Genomic DNA, 27,271 nt, shown 5'->3' on the forward strand with positions numbered 1-27,271 from the left:
TGCTTACTCTTGTCATGACGTTTGGTTTACTACGTCAAGTTTGCCTGTTTACTTGGCCCTCTCTTCAGAGATGGTGAATTCCCAGAGCAGCGGAACTGTGGTTTATCTATCACTGTATCCTTCATAATGACTACAGTGCTTGACACATAGGTGTTCAGTAAATATTTATTCAAGAAATAAAGGAATGAATGAAAGATGAACAAAGCACCATGATGATATAGTCCTATAGACTATATCACAAATGGTGGATGGATCTAGTAGTCCAGCCATGATCAAACTGTTTGGTTTGGAGGTAGTCACAGACCTTCTATTCTTTCTTGATGGACTTAAAGGTAATGTGGGTATTTGACGTATGGGAACCATAATATGTAAACACTTTAAGCTTAGTCATTGAGAATTATGAGAGCTTTAGACAATCATTGGGAAGAAGAGTAATATGAGGATGACAGAGAAAGCACCTTGATAAGCATTCCCAGCATAACTATAAGAATAGAACTTCCTAAAGCAATGCTATTCCCTGAAGGAGCATGGATGGTGGGCAGTTAAAAGTAGCAGATGTCACTACAAATGTCCACACCTTTGGTTCTTATGAGTACTAAGATGTTAATCTGTGTCAACTGCGTAGCATGAAGTCTGAATACAGCAAGTATTCAATAAGTGGTAAATGTTATTGGAAGGCATTATTCTAGAAAGTTAAAATATCTTTTTCCTCTCAACAGTGCTAACTGCTCTTTTTTCTAAGGAATTATGAGTAATTATGAAAAATGGGTATGATTGTAGGAAAATACACACATACACAGCCTAGGGCTACTGCATTTTATTTAAAGACCAAAGTCCATAGTTCATAACAATTCTATTCATAACAATTATATCCTGAGTCTGTGTGTATCTGCAATAGTGAAGCGTAACTCACCAGCCATGGGAACCAATAGTCAAAAAAGTGTGCCTTTTTTTCCCAAAGTTCCGAGTTAAAACGTGAATTTACTTATATTTGGGGAAGGACACAGACAAGAAAAAGAGCTACTAAAAGAAAGCCTTGGGTTTTCTGAGAGTAATTTTGAATCAAGTTGTCATTACTTTAGGATGTGATTCTAAGTGCATATCATCCAAAAGCTTTTGGTTTGTAATTTTGAGGTTTTTTTATATGGCAGGGACAGAAGTAGTAAAAAAGAATTTCTTGATCCCTAAATATAGAGTTCTAAATCCTGAATCCTTTGCAAATCAAAGCTTGCTGCCCCCAGCACAGAAAGTGTTTCTGAAACTACAGTGTTCTGTGGCAGTCATGGTAGTGTTGGATGCCAGGTTCTCCAGGCAAACATTGGTGACTGTGTTGGGCAATGAGGGCATGGAGATGTTTGTAATGGCTTTGGGAATTTCATTGGCAGTGGCTGTAATTGGTGATGATGAGGTTTGAGAGACAGGAAGGAAAGGGCTGGATTCACATAAAACCCACACAGATTGTCTGGACCCAGAGCCATGGGAAACATTATCTTCCAGTGATTTTTAAGCTCTCTTGGCATCTCTATGAGTATATTTTTCTTTAGCACTCTTGATGGCAGATGCAACCAGAGGTAATGAATGAAAATGGAGGTAATGAATTATCAGCAGTGAAGAACAGTTCTGATCGGGATGAATTATTAAAGAATACATAGGTGGATAGCAACTTTATTTAAACTAGGAGTGGCAACTAGGCTTGGAAGTACGGTTACTGATTGATTGATTGATTGACTTAGTTTTAGCTAATATTTATTGACCATGTACCATATGCCAGGAACAGAGCTTCAGTTTTTCTTTTTTAAAAGATTTATTTACTTATTTGAGAGCAAGAGAGCGAGCACACGGGGTGGGAGCGGGGAGAGACAGAGAATCCCAAGCACGGAGCCTGACATGGGGCTCAGTCTCACAACCCCGAGATCATGACCTGAGCCAAAACCAAGAGTCAGACACTCAACCGACTGAGCCACCCAGCCACCCCCAGAGCTTCACTTTTAACATTACACTTAAATTGATGACAAGACACTGTGTTTATCCCAATTTACAGATAGAAAAATTGAGGCTTGAAGAGGGGAAGTAACTCACCACCCCCCCACCCCCCCACCCCCCCAGTCACTGACTGTTAAGTGTAGGAGCTGGGAGTCACAGCTATGCTCTGTAGAGAGTCAGTCCTGCTCATTCCATGCTCTGCTAGACTGCCTGCCACGGACCCTCCTTGGAGTCTAACCACCATTAATGGGAGCTACTGGCAAAATGTGTTGCTGTTGCCTGGGAGGAACACTTTATTCATCCATATGCATACAGAAGATCAGCAGAAATCAAATCTCTGGGAAGTAGGGCACAGGGTCAGTCAACTAGAGAGAAAAAGCGTGGAAATGTGGAAGAGCATATGTGTGGGGTCTGCAGTGGTGGTTGGGGCCCATTTTGGGGACAGAAGTGAAGGTGGTGTTGGGGAAGGAGAGTGGTGCTGGGGACAAAGTCACCCAAACCACGTAGCTACGGGGAGAATTTGTGTAATATTAGAGGAGGCAGGGGGATGCGGAGAGGAAAATAGTAAATATCCTTCAACCTCAGAGTCTAGTCCTTTTCTTGAAAAAGAAGTCTACATCATATTTTTGGCCAATCAAAATTAATATAACTTTCTTAGAATTCTTGCTTGGCTATCAGTTCTGGAGACGAGTTCACTAGATGTTCATGTAACTCATTGGTTTTCACTCAAAAACTAGGAACCTGAGCTAGTTATGCCGCATCCAGGCCATTCTGCAAGGTCCTTATAATGAAGTCACCAACAATTAATTTCCAATTTATTACCTTTAGAAATGTATTCTCGACCTCTTTTTTATTACCACCCTCTAAGGAGTTTTTTAAGATAATTTTTCGCCTAATTGCCCTTCTCCCATAAAATTTTAATACCACGGATATACTGTATATTTGTTTAAGTACTGTAGGCTTTTGGCAGGTCAAAAAACATTTTCATATCTAGGATCCATCCCCCCACGTACCTAAAACAATTTTTGCTGCCTTGAGGGAGGTCTTACGTCCATGGATAACTCATGCTTTCGAACTATCAAACAGGGATTGTGACCCTTCTGAAAAGGCCGTTTGCCTCTTATGATTGCCTTCTGCGTTTCTGCACAGTTAACATGTATTCCTCTACCACCTCCCTTCCCTAAGTAACTGAAAGTGGGCCTACAGAGGGCCCAGCCACAACAGGAAACTCCAAGGAGGTTTGCTCACCAGGTCTCTAACACAAATCATGTCGGCTCTGGGATATAGCTTCAGCTTTGGTTGCTGAAAATGAAATGCACACTTCAGTAGTGTCTAATTGAAAAAAAAAGTATGTTTGAAAATTCTTTTTCTATTAACTTTAAGGAGGAGCAGGGTTGAAGTATCTCCCTGTCAAATGTAGAATAAAGATCCATAGCATGGTTTAAGGCACCTCTCTACCATTGTCAGTTAAGTGAACTCAATTACCTAGTGTGACTTTTCTACTGTTCTTTGTCGTGTCCAGTAATTCTATGCTTCGTGTGTATATTTCAAAAAGGATGTTGTCTGGAATGCTAAGCATGTGGGTTGTCACGTGCATTGGTTTGCTCGGGCCTCCATAACAAAGTACCACAGACTGAGTGGCTTAAACAACAGAAATTTATTTTCTCACAGTTGTGGAAGCTAGAAGTCCAAGGTCAAGGTGTCAGCAGGGTTGGTTTTTTTCTGAAAACTCTTTCTGTGGTTTATGGATGGCTTTCTTCTCCCTGTGCCTTCTCATAGTCGTCCCTCTGTGCATGTCTGTGTCCTAATTTCATCTTTTTATTAAGGACTCCAGGTATATTGGATTTGGCTTACCCTAATGATATCATTTTAACACAGACCCTATCTCCAAATACTAGTCATATTCGGAGGTACTGGGGGGTTGAACTGCAGCATATGAATTTTGGAGGACATAGTTCAGTCCAAAACTAACATCATAGAAGAAGGGATGTAAAAGGAGCCTAGGTGAATCACAAATACGGACTTTTGACTAAGATGTATCTGTTCAGATCCTCCCTGTTTCTTACTAGCCCTGTGTCCTCTTTGAACTTAAGTTCTCCTTAAAAATGTAATAATTATATCCATCCCAAAGGATTGTTGTGAGAATTGTACCAAATCAATTAATAACAGCTATAGCTAATAAATATATATACACATGTCTAGCTCAGCATTTGCCTTCTAATTGCCTTTCCTCTTGAATATGGATTCAGACTTCAATGCATTGGGAATAATAAAACCAAGCAAGTCAGTTAATATTATTAATATCAAGAAGGGGAAAGAAATGAGCATTTATTGAACAACTACTGTATATTGAGTACTCTTATGCACATAGTAGGACAAAAATTTGTTTTTTATGTAAGATCTATAGATTAATTATTCAATAGTATTTATTGTGCATGCAGTATGTATCAGGTACAGAAAATAGTCTTCTCATCTTCTGTGTAGCAAAGACCCTTCTTATTGTCCATACCCAGTTTCCTGTATTTCTTGCAGCAGATTCCCTGGCATTGGGGAGTTTCTGCAGGATCCAATAGGAAAAAAAAAAAAAAAATTGTCACAAGTTGAATTACTACTGTGGCAACCAGATTTTTTTCTGCTGTTGTCAGAAACAGTCTTTCTGTGTCCAGAGGCTGTCATGTGGTATTTCTCTGCTGGCCTACATTACTAATTCAGCTAATTGCAGCAATTACATGAAGAGATCACTGCTAGCGAGAAAAGCCATTATGCTGTTCCTGAACAGCCTGCATTCCACAGCATTCATTAATTATGCCTGCCTATAGATTCACAACCACCAAAGCATGCACTTGAGACCACACACCATATGCACTGAAACCCTCTCAAAGTTTGCAGTGCCTTTCCATGCTGGCTTGCACTCTTATATGGCCCACCATTTGTATATCCCTTCTCCTGCCCTTCAGATTCTCAAAATTGAAATTAAAATCAGAATAGAGTCAGGCTGTACGATGTGACTTACAGGGATGGGATAGTCTTGAGCCTCCTGGAACCACTTGGAGTCATTCAGCTTCTCATAAAATCCATACAGGTTGTCTGAACCCATAGCCATTCACAGCTACACAAGAGTTTAAAATGCTCTATCCTCCAGCATGCCCTCTTTAGAGAAGAGAAACATAATAATGATGGGAGGCAGGACATAGTGATAAGTCTTTGATGCTTTTGTTCATTGGTTTCCTTATCTCTCTCTTTCCTCTCTCCTTCCCTTCCCCCACCCCATTATTTTTCCTTTGACACACACAGCCAACATCAGATGACCTTGTTTCATCTGCTGAATGTTCAAGCGATGACGAAGACTTCGTTGAATGTGAGCCAAGTACAGGTAGGTTAGGTCAGTCTTGTTTTGCTTGCTTTTTTTTTACATTTGCAAAAAACAATACATACATATATGTGACTATTCATGTGTTCTATATATATTATAGTGTGTTAATGTGTGTATTTACTATATCTATATATGTATAAGCATACATATATAAATATTAATATATAATCAAAAGCATCAAATCCCATGGAAGGAGCGGATAAGATCCCAGGGAAATTTAACATCAGTTCCTGATATCCAAAGAAAAATCCTGGTGTACCACCCAACTTTGAGCAATCGGACACCCAGATTAACTGTGGGAACAGGAAAAGTACAGCAGTGCCTGGCAGCTATGAAATTGACAGGGGGTGGGGGCATGAAGATGTCTATATTGGAATAACATCAAAACCCCATGAACCCAAAGCGGAGCTATAAAGATCATTTAAACCTCATGAATTGTTCTGAGCCTGTGTGGCAAACAAAATAAAACCAGAAACCCAAACCAAACAACAATAAAAAAACCCACACATTTTCCATGGGATTTCAACAGCAGTTAACATGGTATTATATTTATACTAATTTTGTTCATTGTGCATTTAGAGAATTGTGCAGTAATATAGCATAGTAAACACAAAATTAGTACTGAACCATGCCATGTCAAAGGCTGAGATGCTTCAAAATGTATCTACTGTGCTGAAGTTAAGAGGACTTTCGCAACTCGATGCTTCAGTGTGTTCCCCATTCGCACCCAGATACATTTTGATTATTTTATGGTCTTTCTTTATATTGAGCTATATAATGTCCAGCAGGCAAGTGCGGTCCCTGATTATTTCCTATCAATTTTTCCAAGTCATCTGTTTTGAGACTTGCTATAAGTTAAACATTTATATATATATAATAGAGAACAGATATCATCGAATTTCTGTGTATGTTTAATAGAGTTAAAAGCTGGAGTTGGGTTAGGATCTTATTTCTGCAAAGGCTAAGAGAAACAGAATATTCTAGTTGATTTTTTGGGTTGCTTTATTTTTTTTTTCTTTTCTTTAAAAAAAAAGGTGAGCCATCAAACATTTTCTTTTGCTAATTCTAGAGAAATTCAAGGTTTGTGGAAAAAAATAACAAAAGTAAAAACTTTCCATTTCTTACCCCAAGATGATTTACATTTTTTTTCATATTTTGTTGAAGGCCTGACTGGTGTCTTGCAAGTGGCTTTGAATCAGGAAGTTCTGTGGGTTTCTGTTTTTAGCATTACATAGAGACATAATAATAGGTAGGGTGTTTCCATTTTGGAGTGTGACCTGTTCCTTTAGGAGCTCAGTTGTGAAGAAGGAAAGTAACTCTGGTCTGGTGTGGTCAGATTTTTTCATATTATTAGATAATAATCTTAATGTACTACATGAGGTTTTAATAACACTGGAGGGCAGATATATCCAGTCTGTACCAGAATTTGGGCACCAAGTTTTTATTCACTCGGTTCATCCATTCATTCATTCAATAAATATTTCTGAGCCCTAGGACAGGATACAGTATATCTCTAGAGTTGAGGCCTTCCTGTTCTAATAATTTTCATAAATGAGCTGTTGGAAAATAGAATTAGGAGCTTTACTACCGAAATAAATTTCCTCTCCAAAATAATTCAGTTCAGCAAATATTTTTTGAGTTAACTGTGTATGTTACGCATGTACCAGATCTTAGGAATTCAGATATGAATATGGCCTGATCCCCAAGACATTTGTTAAGTTAGCTGATTTCATGGCCAATAGTTGAAGATACTAGACTTTAATTTGGATTTTCTCTTTATCCCCTCTCTGGTTATCTTGCTTTCAAAGCAGTAATATCTGTATATATGCAACATTGTTGTTCAAAACTTGATTTTAAGTCGTCTTACAAAGATTAAGGCTTGACTATTACAAAATATTGCCACTGTCTTCCCCCACTACCTCCCTGCCTCCTACACGTGGTCATCTCCATAGCAACCTCCGTAATAAAACAAAGGGCTTTTCCAGATCTGATTCACAAGGTCTTCAGCTCCCCAAGTTGTGGGGGTATATTGCCATTTGGTGTTAAAGTTGAACAGGCCCAAACCTGAATGGCACCAAACTAAGTCCATTTGCTTTTTTAGTGGCTGCACAGGTGTTTCATCTGATTCAAAAGCAGAGGGCAGAAATTCAATGCCGGCATTTCTTGAGTAATATAATTACATGGGGCAGGTGGGAGATAAAAGCAGGTTTTAAAACAATCTGTTGTGTTCGGCAACAGGGTGTGGGAGGGGGCATATAAATAAAGTAGGTGACAGAATGTTCACCCTGAAGGAGCTAACATGTAGCTCTATGAGACTAATATTGATCCCCTCTGCCTGAGATTATTCAGCTCCTCACATTTGAAGAACGAGTGTTTCTTCTTTCTAAATTTATTTATTCCATAAGGTATTCCTGATAAGTGATTCAGATACACAGGGAAATATGTTAGAGGCATATTTAATACAGGAGGGAGATAGATATTCCTACTGAAGCAGAGATTTTACCCTGGGGGCCTGATTAACACTGATGAAGGTTATACGCATAGAGATACCGAGCCCTCTTTTGTATTCAATGAGAAATATTTCCATAGCCTTCACATCTTCCCAAAACAATTTGGATTAAAAATCAGGAAAATTTAAACCAGTTGTTTCTGGAGGTAGGTTTTGCCTTACCTCAAGAGAAATCTTCCATTGCCCGTGCAGCAACAGATAATGGTGACATTTAGATAACTTTGACATAAATCATTAGTCTAAGATTCTGTGTGAATACTGAGGTTAAAATTCTGGGTTTGAACATTCTAACTCACTGCCTCAGTTTCTCAAATTTTACTCTTTTCCAGGCCTGATGTTTGACGGAAATACACTAAATGTGGTTAATTACCCAGGCCTTGTTTCATCTTACTTAACAATGACCTTTTCTTCTCTCATTTTGTTAGCCAGTTTAGGATTTTCTAGCTGTCTCAGTTAGAAAGCATTTAACTTCTACAGCTTCTTTCCTGATTATTTAGGTTCACTAGAAGCTCATATTTTTCATAAATTTGCATAGTTCAGTATATGCTCTATTCAACAACTTTTGTTTTCATATGGGCATCAAATTTTAAATGAAATTATTTTTCTTATTTAATCTTCTTTAAATCAAAATGGGCTTTAAAGCTCCTGGTTTTGAGTCAGATGTAAGCAATTGCCTTTCACACCCACCACCCACTTTGGCAGTTAGAGATCACCCTCATTTGTATAGCTCAATCAGATCATCTTTAGGGACCACTTAAATTTTGGGGGGAGTTTGGCTGATGATAGTCTAGAAACCTTTAAGTCCAATGAGTGTCAAATTTTCTCTGGATGTAATGAGTGAAAAACAAACAAAAAAACCCTAGACCATGAGAGCAAGGCAGAAAGTGAAAGCTCAAGGAGTATTTGTTGACTGAATTTGTATGACTCTCAAAATACCTCATAATCTTAAATTAAAATTGGAGATTTTTCGTATCTCTAACTTCATCTTCCCTTAAAGAGCTAAATAAAATCTGTTGAATTATTTAAAATATATGATTCCATGCAAATAAATATCACCCTAACAAAACCCACATTTCTTCTTCAAAAAAAAGAATCCTCTACTTTTTATAACAAGTCACAGGTAAAATTGCATTTTCTAAACATTGACATGGAAAAACCAGCATTGAAACTTTATAAAATCATATAAAGATACCTGCATTAAATGAAAATATTCAGAAGAATATTTGAATAACTATTTAAGTACCTAAAAGTGAGGGTCAAGGTTTTAATTTTCCTAATTTGTACACGTGGATTGTATTCCCTGCAAAGGAAGTCAGTGTCTATTTAATATTCCAGACTTGTGTCTTTGCAAACAAACTCTTTCCTTCCCAAGTACACTTCCGTTGATATGAAATTGTGCAGTAAACTCACATTTCATTGTTCTCACCTCTTTGGATCCAACAACAACAAAAAAATAGGGAAGCTGGGGAAGATTCAGATGACCACTAGAAAATGGGATTATTGATAAATGATATTATGGGAAGTCAAATTACAATTAAGATCTTTAGTAAATTCACATTTGTGATCTAAAGTATGGTAATTGATTCTGATATATAGAGAAATTGACAAAAGTCACTTCCCAAATGGAAAAGAAATCTTCTCTCCCTTCCCTGGTCTGACCCCTACTGTCTCCATCTTTGGAAATAGAAATAATATCAAAACATTGTGATCTTAAGTTAGCATTTGTGTAATTGAAAATCACCAACTTTCTGAATTTTATATTATAGTCTCAATATTCTAAAGTCCTGAAGGCAGGGGTCACAAAGCAGAGAAAAAATAAAAAATAAAAAGAAATGCCTTTTACACCTGAGAAATGGGCATGTCAACAATTAACCATATTAATTTATCCAGCCGTTACACTGGGATACATTTTTCTGGTTGTCAGTTAGCCAGGTTTTTTGCCTCCACTTTTGTTAATGGGTCCTCTATCAAATCTCAAGGGATACTCCTTCCACCAGAAGGCAGACAGTAAAAGGAAGTATGAAATACATCCATCCATCAATAGGACTGTGCTAAACAACTTTCATAATGGTGGGATTGAGGGAGATGTTTAAACTATTGGCAGTAATTTGAGATCACAAAATAATTACTATTCCCAGAGTGGTTCTCAGATGTATTTTTACTCCTCAAATCCACAGCTCTCACATTTGCATTCAGTGTTTTTGCTACTTTGTTCCTCTTCGTTAGTCACACTATAATATTCAGTCCAGTGCGGGTGAAATTTTAAATCTGGCAAAACACCAAGAGCATAGCCTTATTTGTGTTCTCCAGGTGGACCTGGGTTCTTAATCTTTATCAGTTTGAGATTCCTCAGTATTTATAATATGAAAGTCTGGCACTGAATTGTTAAAAACTCACCAAATCCTTAGGGTTTTTATTTGCTGGATCGCCATGGAAAATGCAGCTGAAATGTGAAGATAATACTGATTTTGGATCAGAAAGATAAGAATTATTTTCAGAATCTACAGATTAAAAAAAAAACTAAATGTGCTGGTCATTGACCTTAAATATGATATTTGCTATCTTAAGTGTTTATAGAAATACACCTTGTCATTAGTGTTTTCGGCAAGCTTGAAGCATTAGCAACTTGTACATTTTTATTACAAAGAATTGGATTTTTATTTAATTTTAAAAATATTTTTCCATATGGAAAAATTGACTAATGACATAATGATTCTATTTACAATCTTGAGTTTCCATATGGAAAAATTTTTCTAAAATTAAATAAAAATTCAGTGTATAGTAGAATAGTAAATGCCTAAATAAAATGCCCTAGGAATGTTTGAGTGTCACAGTGTCCAGAATCCACCTTGAAGCTTAAGTCCACTTTAAAACACTTTTAATAAAGGGATAATAGAAGTAATCTCAGAAATGTTTTATTTTTGCTAAGAAGAATATAAATAGATGTAAATTTCATTAATTTAATTAATCATTGTTGGCTATAGACATTATTCATTTTTACATTTGAGTTATAATACATGTCTAATGTATGCAAAAGCAAATAAGTATCCACACATTTAGATCTAGGCTAAATCCTACCCATTTTTGAATTTCATCCAGTGATTTATAAATTAATAGAGTATGTTTATGGGTGCATAATGTTCCCAATTTAATGGCATAATTTCTGTTTTCGTTCATTAACCCACTCAGTGATGAATTGTATCACTCTCTTATAACCCAACTCCACTTCGGGAAGACAGATACAAAAATAAAGGGAACAAAAAGAAAAAAAAGGAAAGAAAGGGAAGAAACAGTGTGGACAATGAATGGAAATGCCTAGAATATTATCAGAACTTGGAGGAGAGGTTGCTAATTCAGCAATAGCATATCCCGTCTAAGGATGGGCAAGAAAAATCATAGAAGATGATACCAACCAGTGACAGAATCACTTAACCCCAAAAATCATTCTTCTGTATCTTAGTTTGAGGGCACAGAATTTCAGGTTCACTATGATTGAAAAATTAATACAGTTCAGTAATAAACTTTTCTTTGAACACACATACAGTATGGTCTAGGACCAGGTCTTCTTGGGTAGCAGGGTAAGTAAGGATGAGCATGATGAAGGGACAATTTCAAGCCAAACTCAGGAGAACTTTCTGATTTCAAATGCTAATGCAAGTAGTTGATAACAAGTGAGCTTAATGAAATCATTAAGCAAGCCCCTCCCCTCCTCCAAATTAATAAAGAGGGATTGGGTTTCTAAGGAAAGGTTTTTATGAGTTTTCTTTTTTTCTTTTTGTTCTGTATTTTTTCTCCCATTAAGTCCCAGTATATATACTGTGTGTATATATATATATTTGTATATAATATGTGTGCATACTAAATGTAGAGTACCTATCACGCCATATATATGTAGACACAGTATAAGTGATATTAGACTAATGTAAACAGAGATTAACAACAGTCCCTGCCATCAGTCATGTGTTTACACAGAAATTCACACCTTCATTTTTACATCAGCCAACACAGACATGCATGATACTGTTTTAACTTCGCGAACAAAGCATGTGAACTTTTCTTTAGGTTTTGTTTTCTTCTGTATCATAATTACAGTGATGATTCCATAATTCAGTTATCCTTGGGAGGGGTGGAGAGAAAAAATTATACAGATATATCTATCCATATATGCACGTTCCTGTGTATATATATAAATAGATATATACCTTGTATATATTTGAAAAACATTTTCTGTCGTTTCACCTCATCTTGTGCCGCATGAATTTTTGGTGGTTCGATTTACTTTATTTTGTTTTGATTCACATTTAGTATTTTGGTCATTATGGCTATGTGAAACTCATTGCTGTATTTTTATTGGTAATAACAGTCATTTTTAAAATACTGAGAGATATATAGATATACAAAACAAACAAGGCAACAAAATCTTTTCTTGCCATCCTAATCTCTAATTTCTCCCCCTTCAGCATATCCCTCCAGTATTTATATTTATGCTTGAAACAAAACAAACCCCAGCAAATCCAAGAAAGTTGTGTACAAAAGAATGAAATACTGTGTTTTCCTCTTCTTCCTCCTATATAGATATATTTTTTCCTTTTAATTTCCTTCCTTTTCCCTTTTCATTTTTCCCCATATCTGCACAGGCCACTTGCCTTCCCTCCACCCCTCCTCCCCCCATGACAATATAATTAACTGAAAGGAGGACAAATGAGCCAGAAAAAAAAAAAAAGAAAGAAGGAAAGACAGGTAGACATCCAGATACAAGAGAGAAACATATTCTTGTCCACAAATTTCAGATGGCATAAAAAGAATTTTATTGCAGATGTAGAATATTTGTTGTATCTTTTATTTCTGGACCAGCCCAGGATCATTGTGTGGCATGCAGTGATAGTTTTGTAGCTAATCAACTAACCATGGCCTTCATCACCAATGCATGGTTGTAACGATGCCATCTTGTGTTTCATCCAAGTGACACATCCAAGCTAACCCAGCAAGTCCAGTGTATGAGTTGTGGGGGTAACTTTCTTTTGTAGTTATAATTTCATGGGTTCTCATTTTTCCTATTATTTCCATTGGGTCACGGCAGCCCCAAGAGCTGCTCTCACAACATCTCTGTATGGTTTCGTTCTTGTGTTTGCTTCCCTTGGCACAGCAGTCGAGCATATGTCTCTTGTCTGGTACATCTGTCTTGCCATCTTGTCTTGGAGTCCACTCTCGTGCTGTTGTTCTGTGATTCTGTTCTCTGTTTGTAATATGTGGTTTGAAATGCTCTCCTTTTATTTCTCACTCCCCTCTTGTTTCTACTTTTAACCTCACCCCTAGGGAACTTCACAAAGAAGCAAAACAAATTTTCAGTTAAGTGTAAGGCTGATAACTGTGCTTTGCATCTGGAAGTCATAAGTTGCACTTCTTACTGGCTAAGGGGGCAAAACTTACAGTGGGAAACTGCTAATGCTAAGAGCCAAACAACCACCCAATCAAAAACAACAGGAAACCCTTGTTGATTTTTTTGGCATAATCAAATGGGCTTACTATTAAAGAGATTTCACATAAAGGCTGATTTCCGGAGAATTTTTCTATTGATTATCAATCTTCTAGTTAAACCTTTTCTTCAGGAACAGATGAACAGAAAGGTTTTTCAGAAAATGCTAGTAAGGGAACATCCTCATTTCTGCTATATAGAGCAGTGCCTGTTCCTGAATTGGTAAGGAATTTGTGAAAATCTGAATGTGTTTTATTATGAAATGAATTTATGTTTATGTATTTCAACCTAAAATATAAATGTGTTTGGCAAGGCATTGGAGGAAAAAAAAAAAAAAAAAAGCTTTTTAACTCACTGGTTCTACCTCATGCATATTTTGAGGTAAGATTATCTTTTGATCTTTTGGAGTCAAATGATGTATATTTTATATTATTTTTTTAATTCATGGAAGCATTACAGAGCCAATACTTTGACTTAGACCTAAATCCCTCCTTTTCTCTTTCTAAAGAACATGACATATGTAATAGCTTTAATTATGAGAATAGAGTCTGAATTTCTTGAGACAGAAGTGGAAAAAAGTGCCCAGTTAATTATTCAGGTGCTGGACTATGCTTCTGAGGATCCAGGAACTTTGTGGGATGACTTGGTTTGTTTAACACTAATAGTATGAAAATGAATCTTTGTAACTTCACCTCCTTATTCATAAAGTTTGAGCAAGAGAATATAAAATAGGTATACAATGGATTAATAGATTAAAGATTTTTTTTTTTAAAAGATTTTATTTATTTGACAGAGAGATAGCGAGAGCAGGAACACAAGCAGGGGGAGTGGGAGAGGGAGAAGCAGGCTTCCTGCCGAGCAGGGAGCCTGATGTGGGACTCGATCCCAGAACCCTGGGATCATGACCTGAGCCGAAGGCAGACACTTAATGACTGAGCCACCCAGGTGCCCCAATAGAGTAAAGATTTTTAAAATAGTTCTAAGATTTCTAAAATCTGTATTTCTAATCCGGAAAAGAGGCAGCATTTTGATGCAGATGGTTTTATGATGAGATGTTTCAGTCATGTCAGGGTAGCTCTGTGCTGCTCTTTAGGGCAAGGGCAAAGCAAGAGGAGACTAATGGGCACTGTGGACTAAGAAGAACTTTTTTAAAAAGACAGGAAGGGAGAGAGGGAAGGAGGAAGAGAGTGAGGGGAGGTAAGGGGATAGGGAGGGAGGAAGAGGTATTCATGCTGACTGAGGGAAAGCAGCTGGTCCATAAAGGTTAAGAACCAGCATGCACACAGACACACACAGCCCTAATTTGTAGTGTTTTCTGTAGTATAAAATATTGCCACCATGGCCGACTTCAAGCTACAAATATGACAACACGAAACTGAGAATTGGGAAGTACTGCTCATTAGTACATGATTATATAGTATTTTCACCATACAGATACTACAGACATCAATCACCTCAAAAGCATAGATAACAGTAAAATGTAGTAATATAACTAGGACATAATGAGTTTTAAGATTTTAATACCTTTGTTTTTAACATAATGTATTTGATTGCAGTTTTATATACTTTAATTTTTGATGATGGCTGTTTAACAACCAACTTGCAAAATTGCTGAAAATGTGCTAGTAATCAGCCGTCAGGACCTGGCTCTAGCACCCCACTGGCTCAGGTACCATGCTGGGGGCATTCAAACACGGGATTGATTTAAAATTTTTTTAAGTTATTATGAGTGGGAAGCTGTTATGGCCATCTTACAGTTGAGAAAAATCAGGACTCAAAAACTTTGCTTCTCCAGGATTGCATTATCTGCTCATAGTGGCAGAGGTAAGATTCAAACCCAAATCCATTTGAAAATGGATACATTTTATTTCTACTGCAGTGTGCACAGAGGATCCGGATTAAACACTTACTAAAACACTAAATTTTGGAACTATCATGTGCTTATTTGTGGAGCTTTCACTAATTTTGTTTCCTCAAAATAGAGTTGCCAAATACTCCTCCCTTAGTAACACTGAAGATGAAGAAGATATTTCCTAGGTTCACAAATTTTGCTTCTTGAGCTTTAGAAAGACATAATAGATGCATTTCTTAGCATGTAATTATAATCTCCAGCATGATTCCATTACTCAGTTGTTATGTTTTGTAACTTTTAAAATATAATGAACTTTATTTAGTTACAGTAGTTGATGCATGTTAATTAACCAACTGCACAGTGAAATATATCAATGCCCTTTACTTCCACATTTTCTCATCGAGTAAACTAGTATACTAACACTTAAAACAGCATGAGAACCTACATTGTATTGCAGAAAAATGACTGAAGCTTAAAAAAGTCATTTTCCTATTACATACTATATCATTGCTTTGTAAAAAAGTTTGAGAGATCTAGGACTTAAAAAGGAAAAGTGTTGGATCTTATTAGCCCTTCTAATTTGACGAGAAAAATTCTGTGATTAGGTTTCCGATAGTGCAATATTTTACTTTGATTTGATGTCAGGGTTAGTTGCCCCTGTGGTCAACTTTCAGTGATAGCATATATAATATTGAATAGAGTCCCCTGAAGTGATTTCTAGGCCTCCTCGTATAGGTTTGCCACTGCTTCATCTTTGTTCCTTCATTCGGTAAATATTCATTGAACACTTAATTGTAGCCAGGGATAGTCCTAAGTATTTTATATTTTTAACTTCTTTAATCCTCATAGCAATCTTGTGAGGGGCTATTATTATCGTTTTTATTTTAAAGATGAGTAAACTGAGGCACAGAGGAGCTAAGCAAGTTGTCCAAGGTCACACAGCAAGGAAGTAGAAGGGATTTGAACCCAAGCCAACTGGCCCTCAAGCCCACACACTAGTCACTATGCTATACTGTCTCTTATTCTATAGCGCTTACTCTCCATTAACCCAGATATATAAAAGAACTACATGCTTCCTGCATAACAATGACAGAAAGTTTGTGTATTGAGTATATTAAGTGGTTGGGTAATACTAGTTAAATGAATTAATTACTGTGTCTCTCAAAGGCTTCAAAAGCATTGCTTGATTGGGGTTATGAAATTGCTCAGTTATGATTTATCTAAACAGCTATGGTTAAAACAACCCACCCTGGTTTCCTGTGAGGTGGAATGGTTCCAATATTCAGGATAAATACCATCACTTATATGAGGTTATTCTCTCTTGATTTCACCTATGTAATAATTTGTGCATTGGGGCTTCTCGCTCATTACTCATCAGCAGTCCTGTTTAGAACATTTGATCAGACAACCGCCCCTCTGAAGATAGAGGCTCTTAGAGTTCTGGTAAGATGCTGTATTTTCTTTATTTCTGAAATAATTATGTTCCTTGGAGCACAGTGTTTTAGATGTTACAGATAATAGAAAGCAACAAAATAAGTGAACATGGACCTCAGAGGACATCTTTCTTAGCCCCTCGTTTTTCTCATTTTCTCGCATTATGGATTTCAAACTACAAAAAAAAAAAAAAAAAAAAGTCAAAACCAACAAGAACAACAACAAAATCCCCCAAAACCAAAAAACCAAGCCTTTCTCGGGCCCTTAAATTTTCTTTTTTCTTTTTTTTTTTTTTTTAAGATTTTATTTATTTATGTGACAGAGAGAGACACAGCGAGAGAGGGAACATAAGCAGGGGGAGTGGGAGAGGTGGAAGCAGGCTTCCGACAGAGCAGGGAGCCCGGTGCGGGGCACGATCCCAGGACCCTGGGATCATGACCTGAGCCGAAGGCAGACGCTTAACGACTGAGCCACCCAGGCGCCCTGGGCCCTTAAATTTTCTATGCAAGAAAAGAATCATAAAAGGAGTTATTAAGGACTAAAATTCACAATTAAAAAGAAAGCATCTTTTTAAAGCTGTGCTTGCTTTTATTAGAATCCTTCCAAGGAAACTAGAGCTCGCCCAACCATCTGAGTGTCTCATGACAAGCTATATGGGTCCTGACCAGTCCTGAAGTCAAATCCTAAACCAGAAAATGTTACAGTTGCGATCGCTTGAGTAATCCTCTACACTGAGCAGTTGCACTGCATCTTAGCTCTGAAACAGAGACACCTTTATGCTAAGAGATAACGACAGTTAGCAACATTGTATTGCCAAGTGTTCCAATTTGTCCGCTCCATCACTCAGAGCAAAGGTCAGGCAGACTTTTTTTTTCCATAAAGGGCTAGAGAGCAAATATTTTAGATTTTAAGAGTCTTGGATGACCCATCATAACTACTCAGCCCTGTTGTAACACAGAGGCAGCTACAGACAATACACAAATGAACAAGGGACGCTATGTTTCAATAACACTTCATTTTCAAAAGCAGGCATCAGACTGGATGGGGTAGTTTGCTGACCCCTGATCTGAAGACATCTGAGAGGCTTCTGATAGTCACATATATGTGACGACGACAAATTCCTTACCTAAATATGTATAGATGAATCCTTCTTGTTCATTCTACCGCCAGTCTTAACACACATCTGTTGAGTTCTCCCTTAAGTACCTGAGACCACATAGGATACGATAGGATATTAAGAACTCATTGTTTCCAACACGTCATTATCTCAGATATGAAACTTGACAACAAACAAACATTCACTACCAGGGTCATCTCCACCCTGCGTGCACACTGCATTTCTTGTAAGAGCTTTATGCTTTGCCCTTCCTTTTGCAAATCTATCTTTCGGACTCCCTGCCTCGGCTGGGCATGGGCTGCCTTCTCCCCTGCTTCCAAACCTTTTTAGCAATAGACTCCTTGAACTCCAGCCCACATGCTGTGTCACATCCCAGTAATTCTTCCCCAAACCTTGGCTGTGGGTTATTGAGCTGACAAATGTCTAAATGACTGAGATATGATATTTGCAACCTGCTGAGAACCTCTTCTTTCCCTGTACTTTCTGATTTGTAGCTTTATAAGTTTTGCAGAGCAAAGTGAGAAAAACGTTCTTGGTGACACTGGCCCAGGAACTGAATGGGGCAGACAAAATTGAAGGACGCAGGATTCCTTCTTGCATTGGGGGCAAAAGCATTTATTTATGTCTTAGCCCTCTGAGTGTCGGAGGTAACGGATTATGCGACGGGCCGCAGAAAGGAGCGTCCTTATGTCCTGAGGAGAATAATGTCTTCTACAACCTGGCAATAGGTTAGGCAGGAACAGGCTATGAAAATCCAGGTTCAAAGCCATATTAGTATGACTGCGGAAATGGCATCTGTTACTTAAGGATTTTATTTTATGAATTAGTGCTTAGTCCCTTTAGCAACTTTAATATTAGAAATCTATGGAAAACCAACATGAAGAACTCCTGGATGAGCATCAGGTAAATTGTGAAGCCAGAACCGAATGTATCCCAACACCAGGGGGAGTGTAAGATTAACTTTGGGGAGCTAGGATGCTTAGTGACAGCATGAAGGAAGAGCTTTCTCCATTAGCAAGACCCCCTGATGTGGTACTGTGCCTGGAGTTGTAAGTTCCCAAACTGGCTCAGAAAGAAAGCAGAAAACTGAATGAAGAGATAATGCAGGGAGACAAGAAAGAGGGAGCTGTTAGGAGAGGCTTTGGAGGCAGGAGGCATAAGGGTTGGCTTCTAAAACACCATAATTTGGAATTAGTGTTTTAATAAGCCGCTGAGATGAAAGGGATTGTAGAAAACAGGAGTAAAACAAGGGTAAATTAAGGCCTATTGATGGACGACCTGATAGGAACGTAACAAAAGAAAGTCGACTTCTTTTTCTCTCGTTATGCCTACGGGAGCCTGATATTTTACTGTGTGGTTGATTGGTTGGTTTAGTTTTTTGTTTGCTTGCTTGTTTATTTCTTTATTTACTTACACTTATGCATTACAAGCTTTCCCTATAATGCAGACGGGCAAACTCAGTCCTCAGGGGCCATCTGGGTAGTATGAATAGATGAAGTAGACCAGATTTCTCACAATCAGCAATAGCACGAACTCTGATAAACTGGAGAGCACGTGCCCTCTTTTAACAGCATTGAAATTAAATATATTTAAGATGTTAAAATAAAAATAGACCCCGTGAAAGTCAAACAAGATACAACGATGACACACATAGTGTTTTTCATCCCATCTTTAAAAATTCCTTTAGATCTTACCCCTTCATAAAGTTTGAGGAATGTGCTCTCAGTTAAGATTTCTGGTGAAGGTACCACTTGGTGTCATTGAGTATCAAATTAAAACTGGCAATCCCTCTTCCAAACTCCCATAAGCTAAAGGTCTTTTCTGTATCTTTTTTTTCTTTTATTATAATCTTAAGAGTTTGCACAACTCTAAGAGTATACACTTGAAGAACTTTTAAGAGTTCATTGTAATTATTTTGTTTTAGGTGACAAAACTAAAGCCTACATACGTAAATAGATTTGCTCAGGATCACTGAGCTAGTTTTTGTTAGAGTTAGAATTAAATCCCAAGTGTCCTAAATCCATAATCCATGCCATTTTACTGATACTGTGTATCACATCTTTAAAAACAAAACAAAACAAAAACAGCCCAGAGATTTTATTCTAAACTGAGATAGTATCCAACAGAAAATTCAGAGGATGTATAAAAATCAGTTTTCTTCTTCTTACTGGCCATTGAGGGGTCAGATCTATACCTCTCTATTGTACTGGTCACTAGGGGAGCCAAATGGCAAAACAATTAGTGGGGACTAGAAGTGGCTTATGGTACAGACTCAACCAGTGTACGCTCTAATGATGAGTTGTTCATGCTATCACCTTCCTACACCGAGGACAGATGATTAGGCAAACTGGAACTATGGTTCCAAAGCTCACATGTAAACCTAGTGTCATGCCATGCCAAAACTTATGCTCATCCATGGTGAAATCAGAAAAGTCAGGACAATATATATAGAATTTCTACAAAGTTAAACTTATAGAATTGCCCTATATTCTGAGATTGCATCTTCCGGTTTTTGATGGCTAAATCAATGTCTTTCACAAAAATAATGTTTTGTCTTGGTTTGTAGTATCTTTAATTAGCAAATAGAAGTTGGCAACTGGATATTAGTCCTTCCCCACAGATTTTTCTTTTACATTTTACTGGTCTCTGTAAAAACAAATAGACCAACATCCAGAAACCAGAAAATGAGATTTAAAGTATTACCTATAATGGAACACTAGATTTAATAGATTTTGAAGACTAAAGACCAAAATCTAAAATTTTATTGTGAACTAGATGATCTTAAGATCAAGCCACTTATTTCATTGAGGCCCTAGGACTTTATTCTACATGTAGGTCACTTAGATATAAAGATAGTTTTTGAATCCCGGCACAAAGAGATAGATGAAAGGCACAAAATAGAATGGGAGATTCCCAAAAAATTCCAGAATAAATGTTATGAGAAAACCAAAATCAGTTTATAAACATAAACATGCTTAAAGAAAAATAGAAATGTTTAAGGACTGGAATCTAAATTGAGATTTTTTTTTCCATCTGAACCCTCATAGCAGAGTAGAGAGAGCTATTTTGCCACGCTGAGTTAGTCTACATTTGAGCTAATGTGATCCATCTTTGTGTCAAAAGAAGGTCAAAAACCTTAGTCCCCAGCCAAAAGAAAGGATATGATCTATACTAAAGGCAATTAATGGATTGTATCTATGGTTCTCATCTCCTCCTACCTTTTCTATCTCTTGGCTCATCTGTACCAATAACCTCTTGCTTAACAGAATTTATTATCTAAATATTGAAAACATTACACTTAATTTAGCCTAATAAAGAGCGATGCCAAGTATACTGAGTGTTTACTGGAAGTCAGAGGTTTGATGTCCTGAATCAGGCATAAGGATTATATCATCAGTGCTGATCTTTAAGTGGTGGCCAGTGGGTGATTTTTATTTTGTTATTCATACTTCAGAATTTCTATGTAGAGTATGTATTTGTTATCAGAAAGTAAGGACACACACACACACACACACACACACACACAAACACACACACACACAGCTATATTAGAAGGCCAGCAGGGAAATCATGGGAATATTTAGATGTAGGAACTCTGCCAGACCAGTAATTTGGAAAAAAAATAGCGAATTCCTGCTTTTCCCATGAGTTTGAGTTAAGTCCATGGTGTAAGTCCATGGTGTAAGGCTCTGCAAGGAAGCTGCTGGAGGAACTCAAGAGGATGATGATGATGATAGGTAGGGGGCTCTGTATAGCTGAGCACACACCAGTTCCCGGAGGTCAGTCCTGTTCATCAAGCGACAAATGGTCCATGGATGCACCAGGTGGTCATACGGCAGCAGTAGGCATGAGGTAGCCTGTAAATGACCCATTACCAGAAAGTTTAAAATCTGTGCTCGGAAACCAGAAACACAGATGGGATGTGAAGTGGCCTTCAATAGGCACTTGGGAATATGATTGATTGTATATCCCAGCCTTTAGGTGCTGTGTAATCGCTGCTGCCTGACCGCCCTCAGCTGTACACCTGCCTGTCCGAGGGAGTACACAGAGGGGAGGATGCAGTTGCAAAGGAGCAATTAAAAACTTTGCATTCCTCTGTCTCCACCTCCCTCTTCTTCCTTCTCTCCCTTGATAGGATGTCCAGAAAATTAAACCAGCTGTAGATTAATTGAGACTCTCTTCCTTGTAGGGAACATCTGTCACCACTGCTATGGAGATTATATGAACGAATTAAAACATTTGATTACCTTGAGTCCAAAGGAATGCTGTAGTCTCTTCAGTCATTAGTTTATCAGAGTTTTTTTGGTGGTTCTTTTTTTTTTTTCTTTCACGTGCAACTTATGACTGAAGCCCTTCCCTGAAGCTGTGAGGTATTTCAGCAGATGTCGTTTTCCCCTATCTCTACCCTTTCTCTTGTGCAAGGGGGAGAAAGCCCTCAACAAAAGCAATTTTGGAGATCGACAGAAAAGGTCTCCATCATGAACATATTTTTAGAAACAGCTGGTAAAACAAATGGTCCAAATGTGATGCCTGGAGCATAGCTACTCAAACAACAGTGTTGTTTAAAGATAAAAGCAACCACTTTTCAATATCCACACACTTAGATTGGAGAGATGGGAGAGCTTGCTAAGACTTTCTGATTTCTATTTTGTTTTCTGGGACAACGCCTTTTGCTCTTTTGGTGGTGTTAGTGTGTGAATATTACAAGCTTCCCATCAAATTGTTAAAATTGTGAATACCACCGCAGATAAAATGTTTTTGAATTTACATATAATGGATTTTTAAAATTTTGTTTTATGCTTCTGAGAACGTCCCTTCTTGATAGCATCTACGTGTAGTCCAAAAGAACGAACTGGGAAATCGCTAATGTCCTGATGCTATCACTGATCTTATAACCCATGTTTTGAAAAAAGGCAGTGCCACTAAAGGACAAACATTTGTATCTGTAGCCATTAAAAAAAAAGGAATCTAATTTCACTTTCATTGGCCACATTCAGAGTCTGCTTTATGACCTTCCCTTGTCATGACTTCATTTGTTTACTGAATTGTTTTGTTCTGGAGCCCCTGCCAAATGCTATTACACAGCTTCCTTTATCACACCGATTGGTGAAATAATTCTTTATTATATTTTTCATGGTAATTCCAGTTTTCAAATTACTTACGGATTCTCTCCAGGTCAGGCATTGCATGAAGGCTGATTTGTTATCATTGAACTTGATAAACGAGTGTTCACCTTATCAGTTGCCATTCATGTTGACTTTTTCCTATACTTTGTTCATTATTGTTTTATTTTCTTTTAAGAAAATTGCAGAAGTAGTGCCTCAAGCAGGGGTAGTTAGTTAGTCATCACGTTGTTCCTTGTGGGCTCTTACCCATTGGAGAAAGGCTCCCTTTTAAAACCATGCACAGAGAGTGATCTTCAGTGTCTCCCTCTCCTCACTACCCCACCCATCCCGTGGGGCACAATGCTTACTCCATAGATAGAACTAAGAAATTTGAAAAGTGCTTCACTTATTTTTTTCATTAAATAAATATAAGAAACGTATCTTTTCTATAACCCAGTACATCCATAGCAGCCCTCTGCTATTTCACCCCAAACTTACCTACTTGATGCATAGTTTCGATGTTATGTAGGGTAGTTTGGGACTGAATTTTTTTTCCTTTTAGCATGCTGGTCCTGGAAAACATGATCATAAATACAACCCAGATTTTTATTTATTTTTTTAATTTTATTATGTTATGTTAGTCACCATACAGTACATCATTAGTTTTTGATGTGGTGATCCACGATCCATTGTTTTAGTATAACACCCAGTGCTCCATGCAGTACGTGCCCTCCTTAATACCCATCACCAGGCTAACCAATCCCCCCTCCCCCCTCCCCTCTAAAACCCTGTTTGTTTCTCAGAGTCCATATGATAATTGACTTTCTCTGCTTGACTTATTTCACTTAGCATAATCTCCTCCAGTCCCATCCATGTTGGTGTAAAAGTTGGGTATTCATCCTTTCTGATGGCTGAGTAATATTCCATTGTATATATACAACCCAGATTTTTAAAAATATATGTATCCTTATCTTTATACACTTGCACTAAAGCATCAATCAGTAACTTTCATGGACGGTTCTTTTGATGTAAAAATAACTCCATATTGGAGTTATAGATCCTCTAGCACTTGTCACACTGGAAATCTGAACATGAAATCTGCATATGTTTGTGTTTTAATATCATCGTGACCGCACATCATACAGACACAAAATTACATACACATACATATACTTAACTTCCTCAGAGTTGTTTTTTTTTAAACTTGATTTTCAAATAATTTCAGAGCTGTGACAGAGCAGGGGTGGGGGGTTAGGAGGCAGGGTGAGGACAGGAAAACCTCTGACGAAATGATATTTGAGCTGAATTATGTGGGATAAGTGAAAGTTAACTGGGGAAAGGAGAAGGAAGAAGCATTTGAGCTTGCAGGAAACTTCAGACATTAGGAAAAAATCAGTCATCTCTGAGAGGGAGTCATTTGGGAACAGCAACTGTCTCAGAGGATTTTGTCTAAGGTATAAGAGAAAGAACCTTCACATAAATAGGTGTTGGTGTCCTTTTGCATCTCTGGGTGGGTGGAGATGAGAGTGAATTTAGTGACCCTGCAGTGCCCCTTGGTGGGGAGCGAGCAGGCTTTGCGAAGAATGGACCTGTAGTGAGTAAAATGATGTGGTCACCAGAGAAATGTAGACTTCAAAAAAAAAGCCGGTCTGTCATTTTTGGTACACCAATTCCTACCAATAAAGAAGAAGGTGACAGGAGTATATGTCTGAGATAAGAAGTGTCACCAAAGCCATCTCCAGGGTCTTAAAGTCTTAGATGATACTTTACATTTCAGTATATGATTGTGCATTATTTCTTCAAACACATGCAACTTGGACATGAGAGACTTAAGACCGGATGCAAATTCTAGGCTTTCTTACGTCTTGCAGAGACTCTGAGTGAATTAGTCACACAACAGTTTTTTAAGGCAAATAGACATCGCCTCAAAAGCTTGTGCTGGAGATGAGAATTGCATATCGGTGATGGTGGTGAGGAGGTAGAGCCAAGTATCGATCTCTTTATAATTTACACAGTTCCGCATTTCCCCACTACCACCCTCACCACGACAGCCATTATCGGTTAAGTCACTGAATATGTGATTTTAAAGTTAGTGATCATTTCCCAGTGTGATTAATGATTTTGAAGGAAATAGTTTGTACATGCTTTGCTTTTTTAATACTTGCCCCACCATAAAAATTTGCTTGTGCTTCTACAGTTGGAATAAAAGAAAAATTCTTCGTACTAAGACTTACAATAGTAATAATAATGTTTTCTGTTTATCACATATATTTTTATTATTATAATTTATAATATAATAAATAATTTATAATATAATAATTACTATCATAAAGAAATACTCAAAAAGGAGATGATAGGAGATCTATTCCAGAATGTCCAGAACAGGACTTTTCAAAGTCACATCTTAGATTGCTAACAGCACCTCAGTACTGGGTGGGAACCAAGTCTTCTTTCTGTCAATTGGAAAATAGGTTTCCTTTGTGTCTGTCATTGCCCGTGTGTGGCTCACCTTCTGGTTATAAAAACCCACTCCTTCTGCTCCCTGTTGCACTTGATAAGATTACTGCTGATTACCATTTAGATTTTTCAGAATTGTTAAGTGACAGAGCACATTTTATGGAGACAGGAACCAGTAGCCATGAAGATCAATCGTGGTGGCCTGAATCAATTATAAATGAATTGTTTTATTGCCCATACAATGATCAATATTTGTGCTGCCACAAAAGCTTGCTTCTAGCCCCTGAAAGAAAAAATGTATATATTTAGTTCTATGGGCTAACAGACTTCTCTGAAGTTTTCTTCACAGAGAGAGATTGCTAGTTAAGCATCTTTTTCAGTAGAATGGAGCTGAGTTATGGTAACAACATCATTTACCCACCCAGCCTACCATGGCCACAGAACCCAATGACTTCTTTTTTTAAATGAAGTTGTCTGCATATCCACAGTGCTGCTCACTGTATTTCATTACAATGCATTGCTTCACTCAACACACTCGGAAAGAAGAAATTGTACCGGCACCTTCAAATTCTTCCACTTCCTCCAAGCCAGGCTTGTTTATCTGTCTGCAACACACTTGGAGCATTTGAAAGACTAGTGATGAGGTTTCATTCATGCTGTAAAAATGTGTTGAGCATCGTGGCTGCTTCCTTCACAATGGCCTGGCATGGAAGGATGGAGAGGCCATTGTTACCACACAAATGACTGCCGATTTGCCTCTTGTATGGCTTGCCCAGGGACGTTGCATCATTTTAAAGTTCCAGGGAACATTTATGTCTGTAGTATTTCAGTTGTAACTTTGTGAGACTCCTTAATAAGCTTCCAAAGGATAAGTTTGGAATCCAGAAATAGTTTGTTCAATTTCAGGGCAGGGGATGGGGTGGTATTGCTTTATACTTATGTAGGATCCTTTATCTAGCCATGGGGTTTGGATTCAGGCTCAAGAAGTGGGCTTGGAAGTCATGCTCCTTTGGCTCTAGATAATGAACAAAATGAACAAAATGCTTTTCTCTGTCAATTTGAGAATGGGGGCACCTTTATTTCTGGAATTACCCTCAGTAAACCACAAAATGTATGATAGAGAGCCTGAAAGAATAGCTTGACCTGTGAATGTTTTCCTTCTGCAAGTACTGAACCAGAAAAGGAGGCTAGTGGCACGTACTCAGAAGGAGGCCTTTTATAAAGCCTGGAACTTAGAGACAGCCTACAGGCCTGAGGGTCCTCCCAGACCCTTGCCTGATGCCACTTGCCAGAACCAGGGAAAGGAATTCTTTTCTTTTTTTTTTTTTTTTTTTAAGATTTTATTTATTTATTTGAGAGAGGGAGAGGGACAGGGAGAAGCAGACTCCCAGCTGAGCGGAGAGCCTGACATGGGGCTCGATCCCAGGACCCTGAGGTCACGACCTGAGCCGTAGGCAGACACTTAACCGACTGAGCCACCCGGGCACCCTGGGAAAGGAATTCTTGGTTTATTGTTTGACGGCACAGATCATCTCAACGGTGGAGGAGAACTAGTCTTCGTGTCCCCTTTATATAAAAACTCTTATATATCAGAGTTGGGGTAAAAAGAGACACAGGCAAAGTAACTGTTCCATTTTGTCTTAATGGGCTAAAACCACCCTGGTCCATCGCTTACCTCCTAACTCATTTGCTCTGTACAGGAGACTTGCTCAGTTAACTATTCAGGCAAATTTGTGAACCTTCCGTGTCGTCTGGCGCAAGGCATTGTTGATCGCTGTAAGCTACCTATTTTTAGTCCTCTCCTCATTTCCTTCACACTGATGGATGAAATGGGAAGGAGGTTGAATAAGCTCACTTTTTTTTTTTAGATGACACAAATATTAAATTGACAGATACACTCCTAGGAGGTTCCAGTCCATTTCAGGAAAGTGTTGATATGAGGTCTTTAAGGGTCAACAGTCCTAT

At 37.9% G+C, this 27,271-nt stretch overlaps 1 protein-coding gene across 28 annotated transcripts in view; it reads left to right on the plus strand.

The window, feature by feature from the left end:
* The window catches only part of NRXN3 (neurexin 3), a 1,523,557-nt gene that overhangs the window by 1,467,738 nt on the left and 28,548 nt on the right, over nucleotides 1–27,271 (plus strand). For 22 of the 28 annotated variants that reach the window (XR_013440795.1, XR_013440796.1, XM_078054023.1 and 19 more), the window contains one exon: nucleotides 5,278–5,356. Coding sequence is in view for 26 of the 28 variants with exons in the window: in XM_078054023.1 (XP_077910149.1) it covers nucleotides 5,278–5,356 (79 nt within the window). In the remaining 2 variants the exon portion in view is untranslated. Of the gene's footprint in view, nucleotides 1–5,277; nucleotides 5,366–27,271 lie in introns of all 28 variants that reach the window. The other 6 variants (XM_078054031.1, XM_078054037.1, XM_078054033.1 and 3 more) reach the window with 1 other exon arrangement.

The sequence above is a fragment of the Halichoerus grypus genome, chromosome 8 (assembly GCF_964656455.1).
Source record: "Halichoerus grypus chromosome 8, mHalGry1.hap1.1, whole genome shotgun sequence".
In the NCBI taxonomy this organism is placed as follows: domain Eukaryota; kingdom Metazoa; phylum Chordata; class Mammalia; order Carnivora; family Phocidae; genus Halichoerus; species Halichoerus grypus.